The sequence below is a fragment of the Semicossyphus pulcher genome, unplaced genomic scaffold (assembly GCF_022749685.1).
Source record: "Semicossyphus pulcher isolate SPU_LCO1_2020_fin unplaced genomic scaffold, fSemPul1.0.p SCAF_4, whole genome shotgun sequence".
Taxonomy (NCBI): domain Eukaryota; kingdom Metazoa; phylum Chordata; class Actinopteri; order Labriformes; family Labridae; genus Semicossyphus; species Semicossyphus pulcher.
The window spans coordinates 31,765,344-31,792,973 of NW_027211715.1; the positions used below are offsets into that span (position 1 = coordinate 31,765,344).

General features: G+C 40.9%; 2 protein-coding genes and 1 non-coding gene across 3 annotated transcripts; all 3 read left to right on the forward strand.

Moving 5' to 3' along the window:
- Positions 1-524: 524 nt before the first annotated feature.
- On the forward strand, positions 525-596 carry trnah-gug (transfer RNA histidin (anticodon GUG)). Its single transcript has one exon. It is a non-coding gene; the product is annotated as a tRNA-His (tRNA).
- Positions 597-3,013: 2,417 nt separating this feature from the next.
- depdc1a (DEP domain containing 1a) lies at positions 3,014-11,666 on the forward strand. The gene is made up of 12 exons (XM_069680174.1): positions 3,014-3,181; positions 4,030-4,295; positions 4,412-4,556; positions 4,734-4,858; positions 4,952-5,082; positions 5,662-5,709; positions 6,057-6,194; positions 6,896-7,903; positions 9,420-9,592; positions 9,707-9,883; positions 10,671-10,874; positions 11,010-11,666. Exons 1-12 carry the CDS (start codon positions 3,134-3,136, stop codon positions 11,136-11,138), a joined length of 2,592 nt encoding a protein of 863 aa, XP_069536275.1. The 5' UTR covers positions 3,014-3,133; the 3' UTR covers positions 11,139-11,666.
- Positions 11,667-14,744: 3,078 nt separating this feature from the next.
- Positions 14,745-27,483, forward strand: rpe65c (retinoid isomerohydrolase RPE65 c). The gene is made up of 14 exons (XM_069679723.1): positions 14,745-14,766; positions 15,966-16,048; positions 16,974-17,124; positions 17,742-17,849; positions 18,999-19,140; positions 19,895-20,042; positions 20,166-20,247; positions 20,374-20,506; positions 22,333-22,475; positions 22,559-22,688; positions 23,660-23,774; positions 23,986-24,080; positions 24,187-24,298; positions 25,709-27,483. The coding sequence occupies exons 1-14, from the start codon at positions 14,756-14,758 to the stop codon at positions 25,852-25,854; spliced, it is 1,599 nt and encodes a 532-aa protein (XP_069535824.1). The 5' UTR covers positions 14,745-14,755; the 3' UTR covers positions 25,855-27,483.
- The last annotated feature ends 147 nt before the right edge of the window (positions 27,484-27,630 follow it).

Sequence of the window (27,630 nt, forward strand, 5' to 3'; positions counted from 1 at the left end):
ATCGTATGAATACACTGCTTTCGACCAATCAGTTAGCGACTACATTTTTAAACGGCCGTAAGCCACTCCCATAATCAGGGGGAACAGAAAACGACGATGATTCACTTGAACTTTTATTTCGTAAAATGTATCCTTTAATTAATTTTGACCAAATTAAACATAAGCTGAAATAAATGTTTAGCACCAAGGGAACACTGAATGTTAAGGCAACAAGTTAACTATTCATAATTAAAAAGTGGTTTACAGCTCTACTCTAAACCACAGTACGATCCAATATTTGACCATTGTGTGGTGTATCAATCTAATTATAGGATCTCTGCTTTCATAAGAACGTTATCCCCCGCTTGTGCTCAACTGAAACTGCTGGAGTCAAATGATGCTATCCTTTTTCATTTTGTGCTTGTTGTCATCGCGTAAGCAACTGTTACATCCTTTTTTTAATCACGACAATTCACATTTTTCAGCAATTAGAGCAGTGAACTATGTCGGTTGGTCCATCGGTAAAGCCATCCGAAGCACAGCTCGCCGTGATCGTATAGTGGTTAGTACTCTGCGTTGTGGCCGCAGCAACCCCGGTTCGAATCCGGGTCACGGCAGTGTTTTAAGGACACTCGTACAATCACAGGTCGAAATTACTGTTATCAATGTATTTAACGAGGTGTATCTCAAGCCCACAAAGTGACATGACACAGTAGATATTATGTATGTCTTCGAAAGTTTCAGTGGTGAAAGATTATGTCTGTTTGTTCTAGAATTAAACCAATGACTGTATACAATCTATGAATTAAACTAGTTTAGTGAGGTATTTGCTTTATTTGAGAATTTCTATTTTTCTATTTATAATCCACTTCAGATCAGAGGATATGTTATATTTTTTAAATCCATTACATCTATCAGACAACTTTGTGAATTTTGATTTTAGAAAATGCAAAAATTGAGTGCTGGGGGGAAATTCACAAGCTATTCTGGTTAGTGAGTACTTTTAATTTTGGTAGATGTTTATACTTGTTTGATTTTACTTAAGAAAAACTTTTAATTGAGGATTTGTACATGCATTTTGTTGAGCAGGCTATTTCACTGTTAAGTACTTTTACCACTTTATTAAAGCTTTCCAAGATGAGATTCAATAGTCTTCTAAATATCTGCTGCATAATAAATACACTACAAATAAGCATGGCATTTCCTCTTAAATGTAGTGTAAATTAGAAGTTGAAGCTTTGAGTGCAATTACCTTGAAATTGCACTTAAGTACAGAACTAAATTTACGTTTTGCACAACTGTACAGTTCTTATGTGTTCTACTTGTGGATTGCTTGTTGCTAATCTCATTACCCTCATAAAGCTACTGTTATAGGCTATGTAGCCTTTTTATATAAAAATGAATAATGCTACTTTTATTTATATAGCACTTTTCAAAGGCAAAGGGGTCAAAAAGAGAGCTAATCAATTAATTAAATCAGAATTGTAAAGATAAATTTAGATTTTAACTTTGTACACAGGCCTCAATTTTGCCTTCCCAAAATAGTGTGAGTGTGTGAGTGGATAGGTTTCCAAACAGCAGGTTCTCATGATGACCAGCAGGGGGCAGCCGTGCTCAGGCGTTCAGTTTACTGTAAGCTTGTGCAGTGTGTTGGTCCTGAATGTGTAACCCTCTTTTAAGGCCTCGTGTTGTATTTAAGCTTCAAATATCACTCTAATTAACAACATGTTATATGATAAAACCTCAATTCAAATGACATACTATGCATCAATGTTAATATACAGTGTAGGCTAACTATAGTCCCCCTCTGTATTTGTACATCATCCCCTCAGGCAAGAAATTGGAAATGTTTGTGACCAAAGCTTTATTGAACCAAACTGTGTCGAATTCTGACATGTTGCATCCGTTTTCTCCTGATTTCTCCTCTGAAGCTTAAACATCTGCCGTCCTCATAGGCCTCATGTGCGTCTTGTTTTTGCCTTCATTTCTTGTGTTTGTTCTCTTGTGGTTGCTCTGCTTTTCACAGAGTCTTGCTGAACAGTAAACTACCACAACTTTTCACATGAGTGTGAATTCAAGTGAATCTCACTCTTGCCCGCCAAGCCACATTGATTCTCTACACATTTTTTGGCTCATTGTTACTTCCTTTGGATATTTGTCCTTCTCTGTGCAGAATGATGCATGGTGCAGAATTTTACACTAGACTGTCACATTCACAATTACTTTGGAATCAAATCCTGATTCACTGTGCAAGTTCCAACAGTGTGATAATGGATTGGGAAACCTGCATGCACACATAGAGTTGGCTTTTCAGTGCTAGGAGACAGCCAACAGTTAATATTTTATACATGCCACATTTGCATTTTTTTGTATATTAATAGAATGTAGATTGTCGATGGGGATGCCATTGTAACCATTTAGAAGGTAATTGAACTGTTTTTGTGGAAAACCATGAGACAGATGTTTTATAATCGATGCAGAGTGCTTAATATGTTCTTCAAGATGTCAGTGGGGGATCTTTGAAGGAGAGAGCCACATTAATGTGTTAGTGTACTGTTTGCAGACATTAGCGTCTCTATAGGATGGGTAGAGCCAACCCATCCTCCCAGTATCTATCCCTTTAAAGATGTCTCTAACCTCCTGTGTCCTGTTGTGTGACCCCCCATCACCCTGTTTCTAGCTGCCTGTTAAGAAATGCTAATGTCGATTCCATTACAGTGCAGGTCAGTGAATACAACAGAGTTAAATCCATACTCTCATTGCTGACTCTGCGGCTTCCTCTCTGTTTTTACACGTGTAGATGAAATATTTAGCAAAAATATCCAAGAAATGTAATGTGAAATGTACTTTCTTCATTTCAGGTGACAGAAGAATTGTCAAAAAATCTAGTTCCGACTTTGTTTTGATTGTTCTCCACCCTTCTCAGAGCGAGGCTGAACCACGTGACCAAAGCGCCGTCCAATCACTTGCCAGAAGAACACGGCTCGTAATTTTGAACAGACGTTGAGCAGCCAGCCGCAGCCAGGCAGATAGAGCTGAGGATAATCTATGCTGCCGTGTATCCTCTCCGGATTTATGGATATATATATATATTTTTTTTACCTCTTGTCGTATCGGATGAAGTGAAAACGTTAGCTGTCTTTCTGTGAAAAATATGAGTTCTCATATTATCACTCCCGGACCGTACCGAGCAACAAAATTGGTAAGTTCACGCTTGTTGAAAAGGTCATTGGAAGCTTTCCGGAGGTGGCTAACAGCTAGCTTAATTCATGCGAAAAAAACATCGTCAACGGCAGCCTTATAGCTGCTAGCCGTTCTGACTAAACGTTACACTATATGTCCAAAATCCAAACCATTGAAATAACCGGTTGGTTCATTTTTTAGGGCTTTCATGAGCTCTTCCTTCTAACTAAAGTAAATATAACGCTGTTTACTCATCTAATACGTGGCTTTTCTTTGACACTTGTTTTAGAAACTACCGTAGACCATTTCACTATCTTGGATGTACAAAATAAACTCTCAATGAATCGATTAATCTCTCGATCTATAATATCTAAACTCAAGGACTTTCATTAGAGTCTAAAATTCTTATTTGAGTTGATAATAATTTAAAAACAATTCAATTTCATTATTTTCTTGTCAATGTCAAGATTAAATTGTTGTTAACATTGATAAGAAAGTCTCTAGGTTAATTGATTCATCCTTAATAGTCTTTTCTACATTAAACGATCAAATCATATACCACAAGTAGGGGTTCATTGCCAATTAGGTATAGATATACAAGGAATTTGTCTTGGTGTTTTGGGTGCATAAAAGTAAACATAGAAACCATGCAAAGCAAGTAAACAGCAGTACTCCTCCTGTAAAGAAACTTTAAAGTCAGATAGTTGGAAGATAGTCAGTTTTTCCAGTAGTCCTCAAGTCAAAGCCGTCAGGAATGTCCCTTAGGCACACAGTCTAAAGGTTGAGTTAAAGTGGATATTCACGTAGGTTTAGCCATTTCTGAACAAGTTAGTCTGTACTTATCTCTCTCTTTCTGTCTTCTTTTAGTGGAATGAAGTGACTCGTTTGTTTCGGGCTGGTATGCCCCTCAGAAAACACCGGCATAACTTTAGACATCACGCCTCCTGCTTCACCTCCTCTGCCGCTGTGGACTGGCTGCACCAGCTGCTCCGTAACAACAGCAACTTTGGCCCCGATGTCACCCGGCAGCAGACGGTGCAGCTCCTGAAGAAGTTTCTGAAGAACCACGTGATTGAAGATGTGAAGGGTCGCTGGGGCTCAGAGGATCTGGAGGACAACAACACTTTGTACAGGTATCCAGGAGAAACGTGCTTTTTAATCATTTAAAGACGCTGTTAAATATGTGTAAAGTTTCTTTTGCTCCTACACACAAAGTTATGCAGTCCATGTCCTCTCTTTTTTTCCTCAGATTTCCTTCCACTTCTCCTCTGAAGCCAATTCCCCGTGCAGCTCATGCCTCAGCCACAGGCTCCATTAAGAAGCGGCCTTCGTTCAGGGACAAGGAAGTTTTCTTCAGGTTTAGGAGTATTAAGAAGCATGACAAGGAGACACAAGTAAGTTAGACTGGACATACTAGATTATGGTAATAATGTTTTTGGCAATTTAACCCTAAAAATAGGTGTAATCAAATATCAATTAATCCCTTATCCGTCTCTTTAAAGCTAAAGTGCATGACAGGTTTGAAGTATTCTCTGAGTGTAAAAGATAATTTACATTTTTGTGCTTTCCAGGAAAACGTAGATCCCGCCCTCCAAGCAGAGGGAGAGAATCACACAATAGAAGAACAGCAGGTGCCGAGACGAGAGCTGACGCTGGAGGATGAACAAGAGATCTGGAGAGACATCGCGATGACCCAGTATGTACACACATTAAACAAAAAAAAAGATTTACTTCTTGTGTGGACTTTTTAGTGTGTGAGTAACTTAACATTGTGTGTGTGATGTTTCAGCCTGCAGAGGATCCTGAGCGTTGCTTCTCTGGATGAAGTTTTAGACCAGCGTTATGTAAACCCACAGAACATCATCCACAACATGACCAAAGTCAACAAGCATGGAGTTGTGACGATGGACGACAAGACAAGTAGGTTTATTCATCTAATGAAAACTTTTACATCTCAAGAGAGCAAGAAAAGTATCACTCACTAGAGAGGTATACAAGTTTGAGTATTTAGTCTCTCAAATGGAACACATGTTCTTTACCATTCGGCTCAATTTAAAGTGAATTTCAGCTAAAGATTTATCCTCATCCATAACAACATCTGCTCTCATCTTTTTGGATATCAATTTCTCAGTTCTGGATTAGTTACGTTGCTAGTTCTTCATTCAAGTTAAAGGCAGAGTCACTAAATCCAAGCTGTTGTAGCCTGTATTTCTTCTGAGACACCAACTGCATCAAATGACAGCGCTGATGCAGGAAGAACAACATATTTTGCAGCTGCAACCCCGACACAGACACATCTGCAACAGCTGCAGGATCTTTTGTTTACACTTTACATCTAACTTGAGTGGATGGAGGTAAAGGCAAACATTCCCTTAAAAGGAACTGGAGTCAACCACATGACTTTAATTATTAGGTCTTTTCTATATTTGAATTACAACCCGCAAACTGTACAATAAGCTGTATCTGGTAACCAGTCTAACCTGTTAAACGTCTCTGTAGATGACCTCCCACACTGGGTTTTGTCTGCAATGAAGAGCCTGGCCAACTGTGAGTAGCAACATGTTACTAAGATACGCCTATCCTGCATGAACATGGCTAAGATTTGAGCAATTGAAGGGGGAAATTTACCCCTTTTGATGAGCAATGGTTAAATACCTACATTGTGGCTTCCTTAAGCTTTACATATGAATACTTTTACATAATTAATGCATGTACTGCATATTTCTCAGGAATGTCACCACTTTTAAATATAAATAGATGATGGGCAACATTCAGTAAAGCAAACACTTGTACTGTTTTTATGTAGATGACTCCTGTATAGGTTTGTGTTTGATTTAATTTCTTATATCCTCCCCTCCCATAAAAGCTGTTGTGACCTGCTGTTTTTTTTCTAGGGCCCAAGTACGACAGCACACATCCATCATATCCCGGCTTTGAGAGAGACGTCTTTAAAACGGTGTCTGATTACTTCTACAGCCTTCCGCAGCCATTACTCACATACGAACTGTATGAACTGTTTATCAACGTCCTGGGTAGGTATCCTGACACATTTTTATTAGGCTATTTTCTGTACCTCCTGACAATGAAAGTTAAGTTCCTTGTACTGTGAGGAGTGTTATATACTGATGCCTTTTATGTGACAAACAAAAGCAAACCAGACCCTTCAGCTTAATGCCTGTCACTGCTGCCACCAGGCTGCTTTCTTGCGAAGCGCTTTGCAGTGCGCACACAGAAAGAGCCTTTGTTTACATTTTCCCCGGCAAAGCTTCACAGTGTTTGTACTTTAGAAAGGAAGCAGGAAAAATGCACAGGACAAATTCAGCAGAGACGTTACTGTACTGCTTTGTTCACCGGTGTCGCCAGAATCAGCACTGAATGAAAGTTCCTCACAGTTGCTGTCAGTGGATGTCTAATTTAATTGGATGCTGTTATGTTACATTAAAGTGCGGTTTAATACAACAAGCAGGATGTTAATGCTCAGTCCTGCAGACCTGCTAACACTTTTGACTGCTAACAGAGGGTCGATTGCTGTCTTGTCTTAACAACGATATGAGCAGCCGGACTTTCTGTGGGTTATTTTTGCCTGTTACGTGTTGTCTTTGACGAGCTCATGTTTCTGGATGTACTGTAAAAGTTTGAACTAACTAAACCCTCTCCCTCCTCTTCACTGTCTGCTTGCACTTACCCTCTGCCTGCACCGCTTTGCTTCCTCATTCTCTGCATCCGCTCTCAGTGTTTTGTGGGTACGTTGCAGCACCCGCCACGCACCAACGTGGAAAACGCAAGAAGCATGACCTCCCCTCAGCCCCCCCTCCAGCCAAGACGTCTTTCCGCTCCACAGAGTGTCTCCTCCTGTCGCTGCTCAGACAAGGGACATGCGATGAGACAGAGTCACCGATGAGGGAGGTGCTCGGTGGGACGATTCAGTCTAGACTGGCGGCGCTGAAAGGATGTGCAGGAGACGGCCAGTTAGGAGGCAGCTGCGTCAGCCTGAGTACAGTTGTTCCGACGAGGCCTCGAACAAGAAGTTGCTCACTTGAAACTATTCTAGATGACTCCGCCCCTCTCACCAGGCAACAGCTGTTCCTCTCCAATGACAGCCTAACATCCTGCGCCCAAAGCAACAAGAGCCAGGATGACAGCCCTGCCAGCACAACGCTTCACACTCGTACAGACTTCCCATCTGTTTCCAAAGCCACCCCCGTTACTTGTCAAAACGCTCCAAGAGTTATAACCAGAAATAGACTGTCTGTCGCTTCCGTGTCAGGAGTGTCAGTCGCTCAGAGGTTTCACTCCTCGCGCCCGCACAGCGTAGGCAGCTGTCTGGACATTGTCGTAGAAACAAGGGAAGAAGACATGAAGGAGACCAGCAAATTGCAAGGCCGAGCAACCAGCTGCCTCAACGTGAACACTCCTGCACACCAGCATCACTCCTTCTCAGCTGCACATCGCTCCTCGCTGTCCTTCTATCATGCTCCCTCTTCCTCCTTTCATCCTTCCTCCTCCCTCTCTTCATCTGCTATCACCAAAGCACAAGGGTTTCACGCTACCACAGGACCCAGTGGGCCCAGACCCGCCACCAGTACCTCTAATCTTAGGACGCTCTCTGCACCCGCTGTTGTCCGCCGCTGCCTCAGCTCTCTGGATGTGTCGAAGCAGCCTCGACCTGTCTCGCTGTTCAAACCGCCTGTCTGTGTGCCCACCAGCAACCCCCATCCCCCTCAAACCAAACCTGAGCAAAGTAAGGCCCTCTACCTGTCTGTGTGTCTGTGTGTCTGCTTGTCTATGGATGTCTAATCATACTAACTCCATCTAACATGTAACGACCACTTGCATGCGAAGTTTTAACCTAGAATTACGACTCAGAGCCTGATATGGAGATGTAAGTTGAAGAGGAGCAGAAACACGTTTCACTTTTTGGTATTCTGTGTTATTAAATATGTCCAAGGTTCAAGCAAACAGGCTGAACAAAGGAACAAAAGAAAGGAGCGCAGGATTCATGTGCAATTTGTTCAATTTTAGATTTTATAGTTTAAAGGGGGGGTATTATTATTATGCTAATTTCAAGCTTCATGTTTCACTCTGCGATACCTGTGGAGGAGCTTAGCATAATTTACAGTTTAAAAAAACATCAAATCATGTTTGTCACACTGGTGCTCTGTGCAGGCCCTCATACAGCCTCTGCCTGACACGACTCAGTCAGCTCTGTCCCTTTAAGACACCCCGCCCCTACAAGCCCACTATCTTCTGATTGGCCAGCTCTCCGAAACCTGCAGAGGCCTTGTAGAAAAAACTGTGTGAAACCTGGCGTTCACAGCAGTCTGCAGACTGAGCTGAGAAGCCTTGGGATCACTCCAACATACTTTTACCTACAGATTTGAAACTTAAGTCTTCATTAATAATGACTGATTAGTGTAGTGAACCAGCAGGCCATGATCCACCACCAAATGCTATGAATCACTGTGCTGCATGGATATCTCCTCAAACATGTGACCGTGACATTGGAGGACGGCTTGGTGGAGCTTCCATGGAAATAGTTGTAGACGAGACGGGGGAATTAAGACTTAAAGGCAATCTGTTTGTCTTTGTTTCTGTTCTCTTTGAAAGGTGGTTGTACAAGCTGTTGCACAAGTTTTTTCAGGATGCAGTTTCCGATGCTGCAGTTAATTGTTCAATCCATCAACATACATGTCTGACCCAATTACTGCCATTACGCCACTCAAGTTCCTCTCGTGTTTGGAGAGAACCTACTCTGAAGTCGGGGCTATAAATGTTCCTCTAAATGACTTTCTAAGAACTACTATCATTCCTAGTCTTGCAGTGAGAGCACAAGAGGAAGGGGTGGGATCCTCAAACAGTTGTCAGCATTTCAACATTTTCATGACAAATGTTACGAGTGGTTCCTTGTGTGAAATGTCCAAGTTCAGGAGATATCCATACAGGATTGTGAGGCACATCATGCAGGCCTGGATCAGGGCTATAACCTGGGATGTTTTATAAAATATTATTACAAAACATAAGATGTTATGTTTGTAAATCTTACCTGACTCGTCTTTCTCCATAGCTGTAGATGATTAATCTTTTCATCCATCCATTCATCCATCCATCCATCCATTCTTCTGCTCTAGTGAATGCGATGTAGCACTGATGGATGAATGTGGCCACATGGAGTGATTCTTGTGTTTGTTCCTGTGTTGACACTTCAGATCTCACCTCTCTCTGTAATCATTGCTGTCTGACCGTGTTTGCGTATGTAGGTCTCCTGCAGCCTCAATGTGAGCGTGTAGCCATCGAGGCCCTGCAGCTGTGCACGCTCCTCCTCCCCCCGGCCTCCCGCAGGAAGCTGCAGCTCCTCATGAGGATGATGTCACGCATCAGCCAGAACGTGGACATGCCCCGCCTCCACCCCGCCATCGGCACGCGAACACTGGTGAAAGAGAGAAACTTACAACTAACATCCCAACTATATGTTCCTGTTGTGTCTTAATGTGTGTGTCTTTAATTGTCTGTTGTTATTTAACATTATTTATGTTTCTCATTTCAGATGGTTCACACGTTTTCCGGCTGTGTCCTGGGCAGCGCTGAGGAGTGTGATCTGGATGAATTGTTAGCTACCAGACTGGTGTCGTTCCTTATGGACCATCAACAGAGCATCCTGTCAGTCCCAGAGTACCTGCTCAGTGCCATCAATGACCATATACAGTACATGCGCGCTGTACAGGTACAACCTTCGCCCTTTGAAAACAAACTGGCTACCCAACATGGGGCTTCTTTTTTTTTACATGATTATGGTTAAATCAATATTAGATAAAAACTATAATAGCTACAACCTTCATTGTTTTTGCAGCTGAAAACTTTGGATTCTTGACCTCTGAATGCAAACTGATGAGCAAATTCGCTCCCGTTCGTTATGTGGGTTAAGCGGCTGATTTGTGCCCTTTTTAGAAGTTTTTACCTCACATTATCTTAAAATCATCATAAACAGAAAATGGTGTTATATATTCTAACTAAGTGCATAAAAAATCGTAACAATTGCAATGTGCACATGTGCAATAGCCAACCACAGGACATGCGATTGTGAAATTAACTGCAACACGTCAAGCTGCTCCTTGACTATGACTAATCTACAACAAAAGTCCGTCTAATATCAAAAAGTGCAGACCTTCATGAGAGCATAGAGTGCATTGACTCTGAGCTGCAGAGTCTGTCACCTGCCTGTAAACTGTAAACAGGCACGCAACACTGCGGCCGTCACAGATCATATTAGCAGGATGTTCATGATATGCGTGGCGGCTTTTCAGTGTGTAATTTGCTGTTATCAGCAGCACCTCGTCGGTAACAGAGCGGATGTGCGCCGAGTGCTTACTTTTAGTGGCTACACCTGCAGTGCACACACTGCATTTATCCGGTATAACTTTCTGTATTTTATTTAAAACTAAAAGTTATCACAATGTCTCTTTTTTCCAATATCGTGCAGCCATAACATATAGATATGCGCATGTTCCCAGGTCCCAGTCGATGGTGTTTCTAATGATGCCGAAGATCCAGTTTGCGCTCCGATGCCCATGTACGCATTCTGCCATCAAATTAGCGGCGCTGAGTTTGAACAGCAGAAGCTTGAATCCTCTCAGAAAGCGATGGAGGAGCTGCTGGAGATCCTGCTGACGGACCAAAGCATGAGTGAGAAGGACCGACGCAAGAAGCTGAAGCAGGTAAAAACCATGATAACGGGTATTTTCAGATTGTTTTTTTTACCTCCAGTGAATTAAAGCTCTGGTTGTGCTAAAAGAGAACTAGTTAATGTGAAAGTCACACCTTACTAATGAGTCTGATTGTCTTTGCTCTAGTTTCAGAAGCAGTACCCAGACATCTACAGTCGTCGGTGTCCCTCCTCAGAAAGGGAAAACGCGAAGCCAAAGATTAAACCTCCGCTCCTCAACATCAGGAAGACCAAAGCTTTCAGCATCAGGAACTAAACTCACCACACAGGTGACACCATAACAGAAGCTACAGCCCTTTTACATCTCTGTTGCTGCACTATTACTGCACTGGTACGAAGAGTTTGGAAAACGTCTTTGCAGCCAAAATCTTTTCCTTGTTACATTTTAAATACTGGTATTCATAATGTGTCCCATTTATGTGCATATTTGAGAGGCTGGAGGACTTCGACAATGGTGACAGTGTGTATTCATGTTGTGTGTGTGTGTACAGATGAGTGTTATGAAGGCAGTACTGTTTGAATTCAACATGTTATTATGAGGCAGGGTTTTTTCTAAAGTGTTGTTGTATTTTTTCCAAGTCTGATTTTGACCATTTTTTTCTTCTCACCTGTTGTCTGCGTTGTTCGCTGATACTGGCCTTTGTGTCCGTGTGTCCGTGTGTGTGTGTGTGTGTGTGTCTGAACAAGCTTCAGAGTGCGTTTTGGGAGAAAAATATGCAATTCTGAGATCACTGGTCCATATGGGAATGATTAGACTTTAAATTTGTCTTAATTTATATGAATGATGACATTGGGAACTGTGTTAGATATATCTTTGCTTTATTCTTTTCATGTTTTTATAGGCTTTAGTAAACCTTTTATATTACAGTATATCAAGTTTTATTTCCCTTTGAGCCGTTTTCTTTTCTAAAACTTCTCATTTTTGTGCTCTCTCCTTTGGCTGTCTTTTTCCCTGTGTTTGTCTTTTTTGTCTTTTTTATTTTTTACAGTACAAGGGATCATTTTAATTTTAGGATCTTAGTTCTTGATCACCATTAAAAATGGAGCTCGCAGTTCCTTTTATTCTTCATGTTTTTGTGACCTACGGAAGCCCCAAGCGGACATGCATCCATACATTTTATTTACACCTTTTTCCCTTGATAACGAGTCATTTCTAGTTGTTTTCTCGACTTATTTATTGTCTCGAGATAACAACGCTGCACCACCGTGACGTCATATGATCATAATTCGTATCCCCAGAGCTGCGAAAGCACAAAACAAACATAGAAACAGGCTTAGCTTACCTCATTAGTGTGGGCAATGGCAGCATGGCATGTCCTGGTCTGTAATATCACAGTGACCAGCCTGTTGTCACGAGGACAGCGTTGGTATCTCAAGCTAACAAGATACATAAGTCGAGATCTCGAGAAAAAAAAGTTAACCTATCAAAGGAAAACAGAGTAAATAAAATGTATGGATGCTTGTCCGTTCAGGGCTTCCGTAGTGACCCATCACTGCTTACTTCATTAGAGTGTTTTGCACTGGATTCAGGCGTTATGAACGGCCAGTTAGCTTAATTTAGGTTAATTTATACATATTTAATTGATATTAGACTCCCTACAGAAGGTTAAACCAGACACCTCTGATGTAAGCTTGACTCAAAAGTAACGAGCTGTCCCTTTTTTTCTAATTTATCTAAATGAAGTATTAGTTCTCTCCTGACGTGTTTGTGTTTACCTCAGATCAGTCGTGTGTTTATTTGTATCCGTATGTGCACTCATCAGTTGTGTTTTGGGCTTTTACAGAGAAGTGTTTGTTGTACTCTTCCTCTACATTGTTTACTATGCAAACCCTGGGAAATAAACCTGTTCAGCTGTTCTATTTAAATGCCTTTGTCCTGTTTGGTGTTTTTTGTGTGGGAAGTTATTGAATGGTTTCATTGAAATATGGTCACAACTTGAGGCTTCAAGAAAGAAGAAACAAAGACTGTGCAAAAACCTTAAATTTAAACTTAACTTAACTTCCATTTACTTAAAATTCATCCTGAGTTTACTCTTTGCATTATCACTCCCCAAAGTGGCAAACATTAAAATCAAAAATGACTCTCTTCACATTTAAACTGTATGTAGAGTGTAATGAAGATTTCAATCAGTTGCAGCAGTTGGCAAAAACCTACAGCCAGGATAGTTTACAGTTTAAGTACAGAAAGCTTATTTTAAAAGATGTTTAAAAATTACCTCTGTTACCTGCAAAAAGTTTAAAATAGCTTTAAAGGTAAAAGTTTTTTCACCACACCGCCATCATCCAGTTTCTCCTCTGCACGTCCATCACTGGACCAAACAGGACAGAAACAGACTGCAACGGATATTCAGGTCTGCAGAGAGGATCTCTGGAACCAACCTGCGCCCCATCCAGGACTTATATCAGTCCAAGGACAGGAAATGGGCAGGTAACATCGCTGCAGACGCATCACACCCCAGACACAAACTGTTCAGACTTCTTCCTCTGGTAGGTGATAAAGAGCTCTGTACGCTAAAACAACAACAGGAACAGCTTCTTTACCCAGGCTGTCACTCTGATGAACATCAGGGACAATCCCATATAATAACCAATCAGCTGTGCATGTAAAATTCACCCTGTTTTTCATGTATACATTATCACTTCATAGATGCTACAATCCATCTACTTCCTGTATATATAACAACCTGATTCATCTCAGCACATTTGCACTCTCAATAGCACTTTTGTCTTGTGTGTTTTTTAAAAAAAATAATAAATGTTTAATACTTTTTAATATATATTTGTATCCATACATCTGTATATAGTCATTTTAATTTTAGTGTTTAAGTGTCCTTAAGTGTCCTTCTCTACCCTAACGTGTCCTTGTTCAAGTGTAGTCCGTCAGAGTAATGTAAAACCGGAGTCAAATACCTTGTGCGTGCCCACATACTTGACCAGTTAAACTGATTCTGATCGAGAACATGCTTGAGAATTGTGGCTTTCAGCTTAGACATTTGTATGTGTTAATTTTAATAAGGCTCAAAATTGACAATGTAGAGATCTAAATGTTCATTCACCATCTTTATATGGTTGGTCAAAGAACTTTCTTTTTCGAATGTTTTTTCACCGGATAAAAATGCTCACTGTGTACTCTTATGTTTATTTATTTACAGGCATGCACCAGCATCAGTTTGTAATCTGCTTTTAGCAACAATGCACAATCAGTAGATGACAGATTGCTGCTCCTTTTTCCACCATATACATGCATACATTTATCCTTCTATTGTGTTTTCTTGTTTCATTTATCAAAATGACACAGGACAAAAAATAGGCTTGACATGGTTAATCATTCACTCCCCCCCTCTTTTCCTCTGTTGCTTCTTCTCCCCCTCCAGAGCGAGCCAATTAAAATAGTTTCTGAGTGTTTGTGGAGGCTGTCTGGAACTAATTACCGGTGCATAAGCTTCTTTCTACATGCATGTCCATGTAAACAGACTTCCCTAAAAAGCTGACTTTATTAGTTTGACTCACATCACTGGTGGGCGAGTGAGTGTTTGTGTTCCCAGGTTGACAAAGAAGTTGTTTCGGGGCCCGGAGAACATTCTGCAAGGAGCCGAGGGCCAGACGGCTGAAAGGAGAGGAGACAAAGCTGGCCTGTTCGGCTCTGCACAAGACCAGACGAAGAGGAGGAGGAGGAGGAGGAGGAGGAAGAGGAGCAAAAGGCTTGAAAGGAAGGCAGAGGAAAAGAGGACGGATAGAAAGGGGGAGGAGAATTTGAGAGGAGTGGGCCGAGTTTCCATCCCTCACCGCAGGAAATCTGTGTTTGGTTTAAATGTGAGCCAGAGTCTCTTTTTACAGGCTGCTGGTGTGTGAGTGTGAAGAACATACGGCAGCATGGTCAGCCGGTGAGTAAAACTTTCTTTTCTCTAATGCATGCATAGAAGAAGAATAGAAGTTAAAATAAAATGATTAGAAGACCATTTTAAAGCTTCAAAGGAATTGACTTCCAGGAATGAAATGAGAGAAAGCAGCTCTGTGACGTTTGTTGTTTTCCTTGTGGGAGAAAAAGATGTGTTGTTGGGTTTAAACTATGTATGATGCAAGTTTTTTTATTGTTTTTTGTTACACTAAATGGGTGAAAAATTGAATGGACTTTGGTTTGCAGCATGAGATTCCAGAAAAAGTGATAGCTGCAGCCAAGAGATACCAAATAAAACCATGAAAACATGTCTGCACTCTAGGAAAAGACTCTAATCTGTATTCATGCACTCCTCAAACCATTTTTATGTCTGTGTTATCATCCAAACAAACTTTGGAGTCAGACTGATGCAAAGGTCTTATAACTGTTTAGGATTTAAAGGGGAGATAGGTGAAAGGAGGCAGGAAAAGAGAGAGAGAGAGAGATGCAAACAAGGAGACTTAAAAAGTTAGAAAGTGGTTTGAGAGGGAAAAGACGAAAAGGAGGTGAAGGAGGACAGAGAGTAAAGGTAAAATCGGAGAAGCATAAGTCAAAAAAGGGAGAGCCAGAAAGTAAAATGAGAAAGAGAAAAGGAAGTAAAAAGACGTCTTTGCATCAGGCAGAACAAAAACAAGCAGAGTAACAACAGTTTGCAAAACAACCTCACCACATGGTTCATTTCGGAGCTGTTCTGCAGCTTTTGGGAGTGTTACACCAACTTCTCCAGGAGATGGAGTTTTCCTGATTGTTATTAAAATGTATACGTTCCATTTTTTCTTCTTCTGAGTGTTTAAATTAATAACTTTAAATGTAACTATATTTAATTAAAAATGCTCAACCAGCTAGATCTGCTGATTTGGGTCTTTTGATAAAACAAAAAGCTCCAAAGCAGCAAAACAATGGACTTTGAGTTACAAATGTTTTGACAACTACTGTTTCAAAGATCAAGAGTGAACTTTCTCTCTCAGGTAAGTTATTATTAGTCACCTGAACATAACCCATCAGTCCCTAAACATTTGGAATAGATAATAGCGTTTGGCTAATCAAACCGAAAACAACAAACCACACCGTAACCAATGTCTTAATGTCTTTTAGCCAGTTGTCATGAAGTGTTTCTAAAATTTGGTTGGTGATTTTCCTCTCCAGTGTGGAGCATCCTGCTGCAGGCTACAGGAAGATCTTTGAGACGGTGGAGGAGCTGAACGAACCCATACCTGCAGTGATCACAGGTAGGGAAGAGAGAAAAGGATATTCAAAGGATATCTTTTTTGGGGGGGGACAGAATAGGGGGATGCACCTAGGTGTAATGAGTTACTCGACATTTCGCCACCCACAATTGTTGGGTTGAATGCAATATTTACTTACTTTGTTTTGTGAAATGTATCGTCTAGTGTCGGATTTTGTTACTTTAGAGGATAAATTAAATGAAAGTGTTTTAAATTATATAAAGGTATTGGAAGGTGAGGCGTTACAGCTCTACAGACAGACCTGAACACTTAAGCCATCACAGCAAGCAAAGTTTGTTTGTGTTTAATATCTCAATATCATCATTTTTGGCTAACCGCTATCTAAATACTTTGGAGCACCATTACTGGGTTACACCTGCCATAAGAAAGTATGTGACAGAGTATGACAAAAAGTACAAAGCATTAACGTATTAAAATGGAAATTCCCTTTGACACAATATCTGACGGGTTACAGAATGCAGTGTAACACCAGCACGCAGCCAGTTAGCTTAGCTTAGCGCAACGGCTGGAAAGAGGGGGGAACGGATAGCCTTGCTGTATCCAAGGATTAAAAGAAGTCTCTGTCAACTAGAGCGTCTTTATACTTCTTTAAGACACTTTATATCTTGTTCTTTTCTTAAATACAAAAACATACAAAAATCAAATGTAAAGACAGAAAATGCCCTATTTTTATATGAGCTGTTATGTGCTGAACCGTTTCTAAGCACTTAGCAGATTACAGGCAAACAGCAGGACTCCAGAAGGTATACATTGATTTTAATTTACGTTATTATCCCTTTTTGTCACAATATTTCCAACCTTTTTTTATTTGTAGCCTGTGTTTTCTTTAACTGGCTCTTTTATTTCGACTTGCCTTATTTAAAAGAGAGAGACCAATTTACTGAGACATGTGTTTGTGTGTTTGCAGGCGAGATACCATCATGGCTGGGCGGCAGTCTTCTCAGGATGGGTCCGGGTCTTTTCGAGGTGGGAGATGAACCTTACCATCACCTGTTTGACGGACATGCTCTCATTCACAAGTTTGACCTGAAGGATGGTCAGGTGACCTACTGCAGGAAGTAAGAATACCACCACACATTTCTCAGCTTTTATGTGTCTAAGTGTGTTGTTTTATGTGGTTTTTATCTCTTATTTATTTTGTCCTCTTCTGAGAAGCACTTAAACTTCTGTTTTGAAGTGTTTTCTTGTGTTTTTGGCATGGATAATAACTAGGTGGGCCCAGGAATTTTTAAAGTATTTCCCAACATTGCTGTGTCTGGAATTCTTCGTTCTTTTCTGTTGACAACAAAAAAAAAAACACTGGCACATGTTTCCCTTCATCACTTTTATCATTTAGATGCAGATCCTGATGCAGATATTTTATCACATCTGATTTGTGTTATGAGTTTTGCAGTCCTGTGCAGCTGAAGAAAAGAGCTGACAGTAAATTCGCCCAAACTGGAATGTTGCAAGCGAGAGGAGAAAAACAATACTCAGAAACAGACACACAGCAGCTGCGGACCACAAAATTCCTTCATCCACCTCCCTCCAACTGCTGAAGAGATGATTTGTTTATTTAGCAGAGTCAGTGATATGTTTAATGGACTTTATAAGGACCATGAGAGTTTGATTACTGTTACATATCTTGTGAATTTATGGTCTCCTGGCTCATGGTGTGTGTAATTGCTCTGCTCAGGTTTATCAAGTCGGATGCGCATGTTCGTGCCATGACAGAGAACAGAGTTGTCATCACTGAGTTTGGAACTGCAGCCTACCCCGACCCCTGCAAAAACATCTTCTCCAGGTAACCGTGAACACGAGGCTTTCTCAAACCTTATGGATGCTTCCAGATGAGGTTTGAGTACTCAAGTATTGTAGATGCTGTTATCTTTCGCTGACTGAGGTAACACAATGGTGATTGAGCCTATGGCCCACTGATGAAAGCCTTTGCAGTATTATGGACTGTGTGTCTGGTGCGACTTTCGCTGAAATAATCCCCCGTTCATGTGTGGGTTCTCTCTGGGTACTCCGGCTTCCTCCCACAGTCCAAAGACATGCTCGTTAGGTTCATTGGTGACTCTAAATTGCCTGTAGGTGTGAATGTGAGCGTGAGTGGTTGTCTGTCTCTGTGTGTCAGCCCTGTGATTGATTGCTGATCAGTCCGGGTGTGACCCCGCCTCTCACCCAATGTCAGCTGGGATAGGCTCCAGCCCCCCCACAACCCTGAACAGGATAAACAGTATAGATAATGGATCGATGAAATAATATTTGTGTACATTCTATGAGTCAATGCACTTTAATGTGACATGCAAACTTATGTATAAGATGTTTTAATTTCATAGGCTACCACTAGTAACATGTATCTGTTTCTAAGTTGGATGGTTTTCATTTTTTTCCTGGGACTTAAGGTGGTACCCCTCTACAGATCGACCATTACCATAAAATCTTTCATGAATGTGGACCATGTTTGTTTAAAAAGCATTTTAAAAATTGGACTTTGAATTTGAACTCCTACAATACCTTAAATGTCAATCTCCTCCAATCATAAGCAAAAAGCTAAATAATTAAGTAGTTAATCATCAGAAAATGAACCAGAAACAGTTTCTGATAACTGATGAACATCACGAAAAATGGACTCGTTCCAGCTTCTCAAATGTGAGTGTTCAACAGTTTTCTTATATGGAACAAAAAATGAGTCAGTAATAACAACACAACTTGTGACGCCCTTAACTGAATTGTATTAAAATACAAAGGTTGAGTTAATCACAGAATTTGTCAGTGGTGTTTTCAGGCTTTCAGCAGTGTCTGTGTTAATGTAGACCTGCATTGTTACAAACATGTAATAATATATAATACTGTACATTATTAATATACTCTATTATTGTTATAACACTGTGTAACTAACACACAGTTTGTTTGGATCCAAACTGAATATTTCCTTGTCTCTGTACAGATTCTTCACTTACTTCAAAGGTATTGAGGTGACTGATAACTGCTTAGTGAACATCTATCCAATCGGTGAAGACTTCTACGCTGTCACGGAAACCAATTTCATCACTAAGGTTGATCCTGATTCGCTGGAGACTTTGGAGAAGGTGAGAGCTGATTGGTTCACATTGAACTGGACTAGCACACAGGATTAAACAGGTTTCTTAATGCAGATTTTGTATTTTGATAACAAGGGGTCATTTTAAAATCATCATATATAACATTTTAACTTAAATTGTTGCCATGACTGTTTTGAGACAAGAGCTGTGTCCCAATCCAGGGGCTGCAGCCTTCGAAGGCCGTATCTGAAGGCTGATTGCGTCACAGAAGCGCATCGAAGGCTGTCCTAATTCGAAGGCTCCTTCAGATGCGGCCGACAAAGGCGTCCTCTGTTTCCCGGGCCGCGAAGGATCCATCGGGTGCATCCTTCGCGGCCCAACATATCCCGAGATGCAAAATGTAAACGTTTTTGTTTTTTTGGTTTGGTCACATGTTAAAGAAAACGAAATTATCTTTAAAATAAGAGGTTTACTTACTTGACGTTAGTAATGCTAGCTAGTTAGCCTGCTAGCTACCTGTGGCTAGGCGACAGGAGCGGCGTTTGGTGACGCAAGGGTAGACCAGACCGTCTCATTGCAGTTCGGTCCACACCGGCTATGAATGGAGCATCCTCCGTGGACCACCTCCTTCGAAGGCTACAGCCCATAGATTGGAACACAGCTAAGAAGTTGTTAGTTATCTCCAGCTTGTTTGAGTTTTATGTATTTATGTTGTCATCAAATCATTTACATTCTTTTGTACGGCTTTACATCGACTTTTGTTTTTATTCCTGCTCTTATATGAATGCATTTTTTATGTTAGGTGGACCTGTGTAAGTACCTCTCAGTGAACGGGCTGACCGCCCACCCCCACATGGACAAAGATGGTACGGTCTATAACATCGGGAACTGCTTTGGCAGGAACTTGGGGCTGGCTTACAACATCGTCAAGATCCCGCCTGCTCAGGAAGGTGAGTTTTGTTCCCAAATTATACTGAACATTTCTTATTTAAACATCAGAGTGTGATATAGTAAAAAGCTATATGAAGTTGTATAGATGATAAAACAGACACTTTCCTTGCATGTGTTTCCAGACGAGTCAAATCCATTAGAGAAGTCCCAGGTGGTGGTTCAGCTGCCCAGCAGTGAGAGGTTAAAACCCTCCTACATACACAGGTACCCAGTTCACGTCTTTCATTCATACATAATACAATGAAATAAATCTTTGCATCCATACTTGTTGATAAATAAATATATTAATATAACGTACATGTATCTGTCTCTCTGTTTATCTGTCTGCAGTTTCGGTATGACAGAAAACTATTTTGTGTTTGTGGAGCCTCCCGTGAAGATAAACCTCCTCAAGTTCCTCTCATCGTGGAGCATCAGAGGAGCCTCTTACATGGACTGCTTTGAATCCAATGAGACTATTGGGGTAAGTCGAGTGTGGAGAGAGAAGGTTACCTGGGTGGTTATGCTACCTACCGAACTGAGAAAGTAAGCTTGTTAGCATCATGGAGGGCTTAAAGACCCAGCGCCCCTGGACCATTTTCTTTACAAAACCAATGCAGTTAAAGAGGCGGTATTATGCTGTTTCACATTTTAAGACGTTCATACAATGTTACAATGTTGGATGTCCAGACTAAACGTGGGTGAAGTTTCAAATCTGTAGGTGAAAGTATGTTGGACTAATCCCCAGGCTTCTCAGCTCCGTCTGCAGGCTGCTGTGAACGCCAGGTTTCACACAGTTTTTCTACATGCTTTTTTCTACTTTGTGACATCACAAAGTGCAGCCTCGATAAGCTTCGGAGAGCTGGCCAATCAGAAGAAAGCGGGCTTGTAGGCGCTGGGTTTCTTAAACGGACAGAGCTGACTGAGTCGTTTCAGGCAGAGGCTGTATGAGGGCCTTCACCGAGCACCAGTGTGACAAAAATAATGAGTTGTTTTTTAACTGTAAATTATGCTAAGCTACTCCACAGGTATCACAGAGTGAAATATGAAGCTTGAAATAAGCACAATACCCCCGCTTGAAGCACGAAAACGCCCTCGATGGCAGCTGTTTTGTGTCGCTGCACACACAGCACTCTCAGTTGAAAGTAGTTCAACATTTCGAACATCGTCACGCTTGTCAAAGTCCCTTACTGACCAATCAAAATCAAAAAGGGGGCGGGACTTACGATACAAACTTTGTCAACAACAATGGCTGAGGAGAATCCATTCCTTTTTTCAAAGGTACAATTTCCAGGTGTAGCTGCTGCTAACGCCAGGACATGATTCCTTTACATAGTTTTTATGTTTTCTTTGTAAAATTTCCTTGAATAAAAGTAAATATTAAACATACAGAACGATTTAAAACAGACTTAACGGTCACTACCAAGGGAAGCGAAAGTGGCACCATACAACTTTGGTAACCTAACCGTAAGCGCCGGAGAGAAGCGCTCTGAAATTGAGGTCGTGGAAGCTGCCGGAGCTAAAAAGGCCATTCGTAGACACAGGCTTTAACTGTTAACGTTTCTTGTTGGAAAGTCAAACAAACAAATCTTTGAAGACCAAAAAAAAAGGACAACAAAATAGGGACGGTCAGTGTTTACAAAATGATGCAAACAAATGCAAATAGCTACTAAACAATCACAGAGAGATTCAAAGTGTGCATTAGAAACATAAACCATAAAAAAGGGCCACAGAAATAACAGCAGAGACACAAAACACTGCAGCGAGACCAAGAATGAAAGACCTAAAGCAACCACAAACAGTTTGTGTGGTTCTGGACTCAGATCTGCGACAGTTTAAGGTAGTTTATTAAGAATGGTGAGAAGACTGCTGGGTTTTTTTTTTTCGGACAGGATGCCACACCAAGAAAAAACACGCAGACAGAGAGAAGGCAAACACACGGGGTGGCTGTGGCTCAGAGGTAGAGCGAGTCGTTCAGCAATCAGAAGGTCAGAGTTTATTAATGGACAGGAGGCTGGATCCTGAGAGGAGGGAGCAGTATAATATAATATCAATGCCTAAGGCTGATTCATTACATGGCTAATTAGACCAGACCAGAGTTGAAAAGACTAAGAGAGAGAGACACACAAATGTCAGGCAGGAGAGCAAGCAGCAGAACCCAGTTACTTACAATAAGAGGTAGTCTCATCATCGTCTTCTTTCTGTGGGACAGTTTCCCTTGGGTTTGGAAGAGAGCCGTGTGATTGATTGCTAATTTATTGTACATTTCTGCTCATATACAGTGCGTGTGTGTTTGTGTGTGTGTTGTAGACCTGGTTCCACCTGGCCACTAAGGACCCAGCAACTTACCTGAGCAGCCACAAGTTCAGAACATCGGCTTTCAACGTCTTTCACCAGATTAACAGCTACGAGGAGGAGGGATTCATCGTGGTCGACCTCTGCACCTGGAAAGGGTGAGTGTGACCCTGTGTGTCTGTATGCGTGTGTTTTTTTTATCAGCAGTATGTGTGTCTCATCTCTCCCTTTGTTTCCACAGGCATGACTTTGTGTATAACTACCTGTACATGGCTAACCTAAAGCAGGAGTGGGAAGAGGTGAAGAAAGCAGCGATGACGGCTCCTCAGCCGGAGGTCAGACGATACGTACTGCCAATAGATATACACAGGGTAAGACACACACACACACACACTGCCAGACATCATTACTAATGTGTTAACTCATATATTTACTCTTTGCAAAGCATTGTTTTAGAAACTTTTATTTTGAAATGTCTGTATAGGAAGTCTAGGAAGCATAGCAACTTCTAAACGTGTTACACTTGGTTAAATACATGCCTTAAAATGCCTGAGACGAACAAGTAAACCCATTAGCTTTTTTTTATTAGCTTGCTTTTAGTTTTCATAACAATGCTCATAAATTACTTGTGATTTAAAATTGTATAAATAATACTTACAAGTGTAATAGGGCACCCAATAGAACATCTTATTAAAATATCTCCATTACAGGGGCAATTCTGAGACGTACTTTCAAGAGGTTATGTTATTTTTACAAATCAAGTGGCATCTTCTGTGATGATGATGATGATGATGATCACAAACTATCTTTATTTTACAAGTTGGAAGTTCTTAAAACTGAGTTTAGTACCAATAATACAAAGATTAAAGAAGATTATTCTCTATGGATTTCAACCAACGTTTCTTTTTGGCTTCATATTTGAATTGTGTCTTTATTTTGACCCTAATGTTTTTATTTTTAAATAAAATTAACTTTGCAGTTTGAATTAAATCTTTCAGTAAGCCTTTGCTGTAAAGTTTTTCCCTCCTCCTCCAGCATAAATATATATATATAAATGTAAATCGTAGATAAGTCTAAAAACCTAGTGACTGAAATTGCACATCCTGCAATGTGACTATTGCACAATTTAGATGCTAAAACAATAAACACAGCCTTAGAACAGTATATAGATCTCCACCTCTGCTCCAATAGATATACAGCACAGCATATTGAAAAATACATACTGAATTGGAACAAAGTCTAATTTCAGACATTAAAAAGTGCAGCTGCTGAAATATAGAAGGAAAATTTACAGCTACTTTTAATTAAGTGAAAAACAAATCTTGTGTGCGTGTCATTTTAGGAAGAGCAGGGGAAGAATCTGGTGTCTCTGTCCTACACTACAGCGACTGCTGTTCTTCGTAGTGACGGCACCATCTGGCTGGAACCTGAAGTCCTCTTTTCTGGACCCAGACAAGGTAATACACACACCTTTTCCATGTGCAGAGGTCAACAGCACATAACACACAGACACACAAATTTACCACAGAGATGCAAAACAAAAACAAAGAGTCCAAAAACAACAACACAAAGATGTAGAATTACCATAAAGAGATGCAAAACAAGTACAAAGAGACACAATGTGTATGTCCTGTGTTCACTGTTCATCTCTCTCTCTCTCCCTCTCAGCCTTCGAGTTTCCACAGATAAACTACTCTCTGTACAGTGGGAAGAAGTACTCCCACACCTACGGCCTGGGACTCAACCACTTCATCCCTGACAGGGTAGGAGAGCGTCGGTCATTCACAGTGTCAGTCTCCCAGCTCTGAGTGACCCAGAGTGTTTGCTGATGCTGATGTTGTTGTTGTTGTTTATTGGTGACTTTTGCAGATAGTGAAGCTGAACGTTCAGACCAAAGAGACCTGGGTGTGGCAGGAGGAAGAGTGTTACCCATCAGAGCCGCTGTTTGTAGCCACACCCGGAGCTACAGAGGAGGACGATGGTACAGCACACACTTATTACACTGTCACATTATAACCATGTATGTTTGGAAATATTAAGAGACACAGAAAGCTACTTTGATAGATGACACTCCAACATCCAATATTGAAGAGTCAGCTCACAGAAAATCAACCTCAGAAGTTAAACTATGAGCGAACACGGAGGTAAAGACAAAAATTATGTAATTATGAGGGGTAATTTAATTAATTTGTTTGGCAACACTGTCTAAACCACAAAATCTACAATTTAAACAGATATTACAGATAATTGAAGGTGGCATCTGAATTAATGAGTTATTTAGGCCCTGTTTTTTAAGGGGCGTGACTTCAAGTTGTAATCTCAAAGATCTCAGTTTCCTTCTCTTTGGCGGCACCTATGGCGATAAACGGTAATTGCGGGAGCACACTTCCCAGATATCCAAACAAACTGTTGACTCCCTTGGCTCCGGTTGTAACTCTTGATTTTCCTGGCTGATGGTCGCTTTCCTTTTCAGACTGTTTGCTTCATCTGAGCGTCGAGTTTGTTTCTTCTTCTTTGGATTTTCACTTCTTGTTGAAGTTGTATCTGTAGTCATCCATCTTTTCTTTGTTTGTTCAGTCATAGTAGATTACTGTTTACTCGCAACACTTGCAGAGAGCGGAAAAGCAGCCGCTTAGCTCCGCCTACCCTCTCTGGCAGACCAACCACTGCAGGGTGATGGAAAACGCGTCACTAACTGTTTCTGCAAAAGTCGCCACAGACACCCAGTCTGCAATACTGCAAATGCAAAGGCTTTCATCAGTGGGCCAAAGGCTCAATCACCATTGTGTTACCTCATTCGGCGATAGACGGAGACTTAACAGACATTTAATTACATGTTTCTTCGAGCTCTAAGTTGTGCCTTGTAAAGTTACCTCAAACAATTATTACAATGTCTCTATCAAGTCTTTACAGTTTGGAAAATGTATATTATAATATGTGTTATTATATACTTAAAATGAAACGATATCTTGATAATATTTGTTGCATCCTGGTGTCCCACACCCTGCAATGAGAGGAGCTACACTGACGCACATGGGCATTTTTCAGATTGTGATGTTCAGTTTATATTTTAACACATAGATATTTGGAAATAATAAAGGCCTCAAGAGTCTGGACATTTTTGGTTTTCATGCTTGAAAGGTGCTTAAACCTGTTCTAAATTATTTTTTGTTACTTTGTCAGAACACCAAGACTGAAACATTGCCCCAAAACTTTAATAACAAACTTTTAAAACTTATTCAAGGGGTGTGGGGTGACCCTGAAACACTAAAAAGGTTGTATCTATACCTGATTTAATTCTAACCTAAATCAAACTTAACATTAATCTATATCTAATTGTAATCGTGTGTCTGATGGAAACACACACTTATCTAGTGTCTTGGTGTTGCAGGAGTGCTGCTGAGTATCGTGGTGAAGCCGGGTGCAGAGAGGCCGAGTTTCCTGCTGGTGCTGGACGCCATGAAACTGACGGAGCTGGCCCGGGCAGAGGTGGACACCATCATCCCTGTGACGCTCCACGGCTTGTACAAACCATGAATCTCCATCCTAATCCAGACAAGTCGACACATCAGACACAAACACTAGGTTCACTCTCCTGCCAGAAAACTAGATCCTTGCTCCTAACAGTGGCTTGACACTCAGCTAAAGGCTCTTCAAATGACTTGCTTAGTGGTACAAATTACACAGATCAGATGTCAAGTTTCTGTTGGCGCAAAAAGCATATAAAGTCATCTTTATTACAATTTTTTCTTTAAATGTAAGTTGTTGTTTTTCAACCAGGACTTGGGACATTCTAGAAAACATTATACATTTATTACGTGGCTGCAAAATATGTTTTAAATATTGTTTCCTTTTACCCTGAGGTTTGAGCTTCCTGCTGAGCTAGCATGAAGCTAGCAGTGTCGGTTGATTTAAATGTAAGAATGCTTCGGAAGTTTCTTCCTTCATTAAGACAATTTAACAGTGACAGATTGAACTGGTGTAGAAAATAAGTATTTTACTTCTCTGTACTTTGTTTTCAAGGTTTCTTCAAAACTACATCATTTTATTAAATCCTTTTGACTTCAAAGTTAGCGATTTGGCGCCTGGCCGAGTGGCAGTACTCATGTAACTGGAAAGGAGATTTTCATATATGTATTTTTTTGTATTATGCTATATTCTACTATAATTAGCATTCAATCTTTTTGTTTTTATGTTTTTACCCCCTATGTATCCTCATGAGTTAAGAACAAATCCTGAGAGCTCAAATTCTCACCACTTAATGAATTCAGTTTTAAAATACGGATAGAAATATTCTTGCAAATGTAGTGTTTAAGTACATGTTCTGCTCATGAGCTTTGGGTAGCGACCAAAAGAATGAGGTTGCGGATACAAGCAGCTGAAATGACAGTAGTTCAGTCTGTAGGGACTTTGCTTGGGAACCGGTTCAAGTCCCGCTATGGACCAAGCTGGGGCTCGTAGCTGTAGAGGTGCCAGTTCCTTTCCTGGGAACTATCGAAGTGTCCTTGAGCAAAGCACCAAATGCCCACTGCTTGGAACGCATGTCCATGTGCAGCCCCCTCACTCTGACATCTCTCCATTAATGCATGTCCATTGGTCCTGTTTGTACATGTGTGTATTTCGGGCCTTTGTGTGTGTAGCATGTTTGTAACAACAGTGAAAAAATGTAATTTCCCCTCAAGGCTTAATAAAGTATACCGTCTAAATGAGCTTCCTCTGAAGGGGGGCTTGGCTCAGCCTTAGAGATAGGGTGAAGAGCTCAGACATCCGGAGGGAGCTCAGAGTTGAGACTCTTCTCTTTCCCATCGAAAGAGGCCAGTTAAGGTGGTTCGGGCATCTCATTAGGATGCCTCCTGGGCGCCTCCCTGTGGATGTTTTCTGGACTGTTTTCTGAATGGGAGGAGACCCCGGGGTAGACCCAGAGCTCAGAGAGAGAGGGACAGGGATTATATATCCCCTCTGGCCTGGGAACACCTCGGAATCCCCCAGGAGGAGCTGGAAAATGTTGCTGGGGAGAGGGATCGCTGGGTCACCTTGCTGAGCCTGCTGCCACCACGACCAGGCCCCAGATAAGGGGAAGAAAATGGATGGATGGTAGTGTTTGAGTACATGTTCTGAAATTGTTTTTTATATAGGCTAATAAATGGGGGGAAAATGTAAAATAAGTTCTTCTATAAATGCAATAAACTACCAAAAATACATCATAATCTATTCGTTTTCTTAATAGAAACATTTCAAAAATCGTGCTGATAGTTCTTTAACACTTATGTTCATGTTCATCTCTTAAAATCCAACATCTTCTTCTTCTTTGTA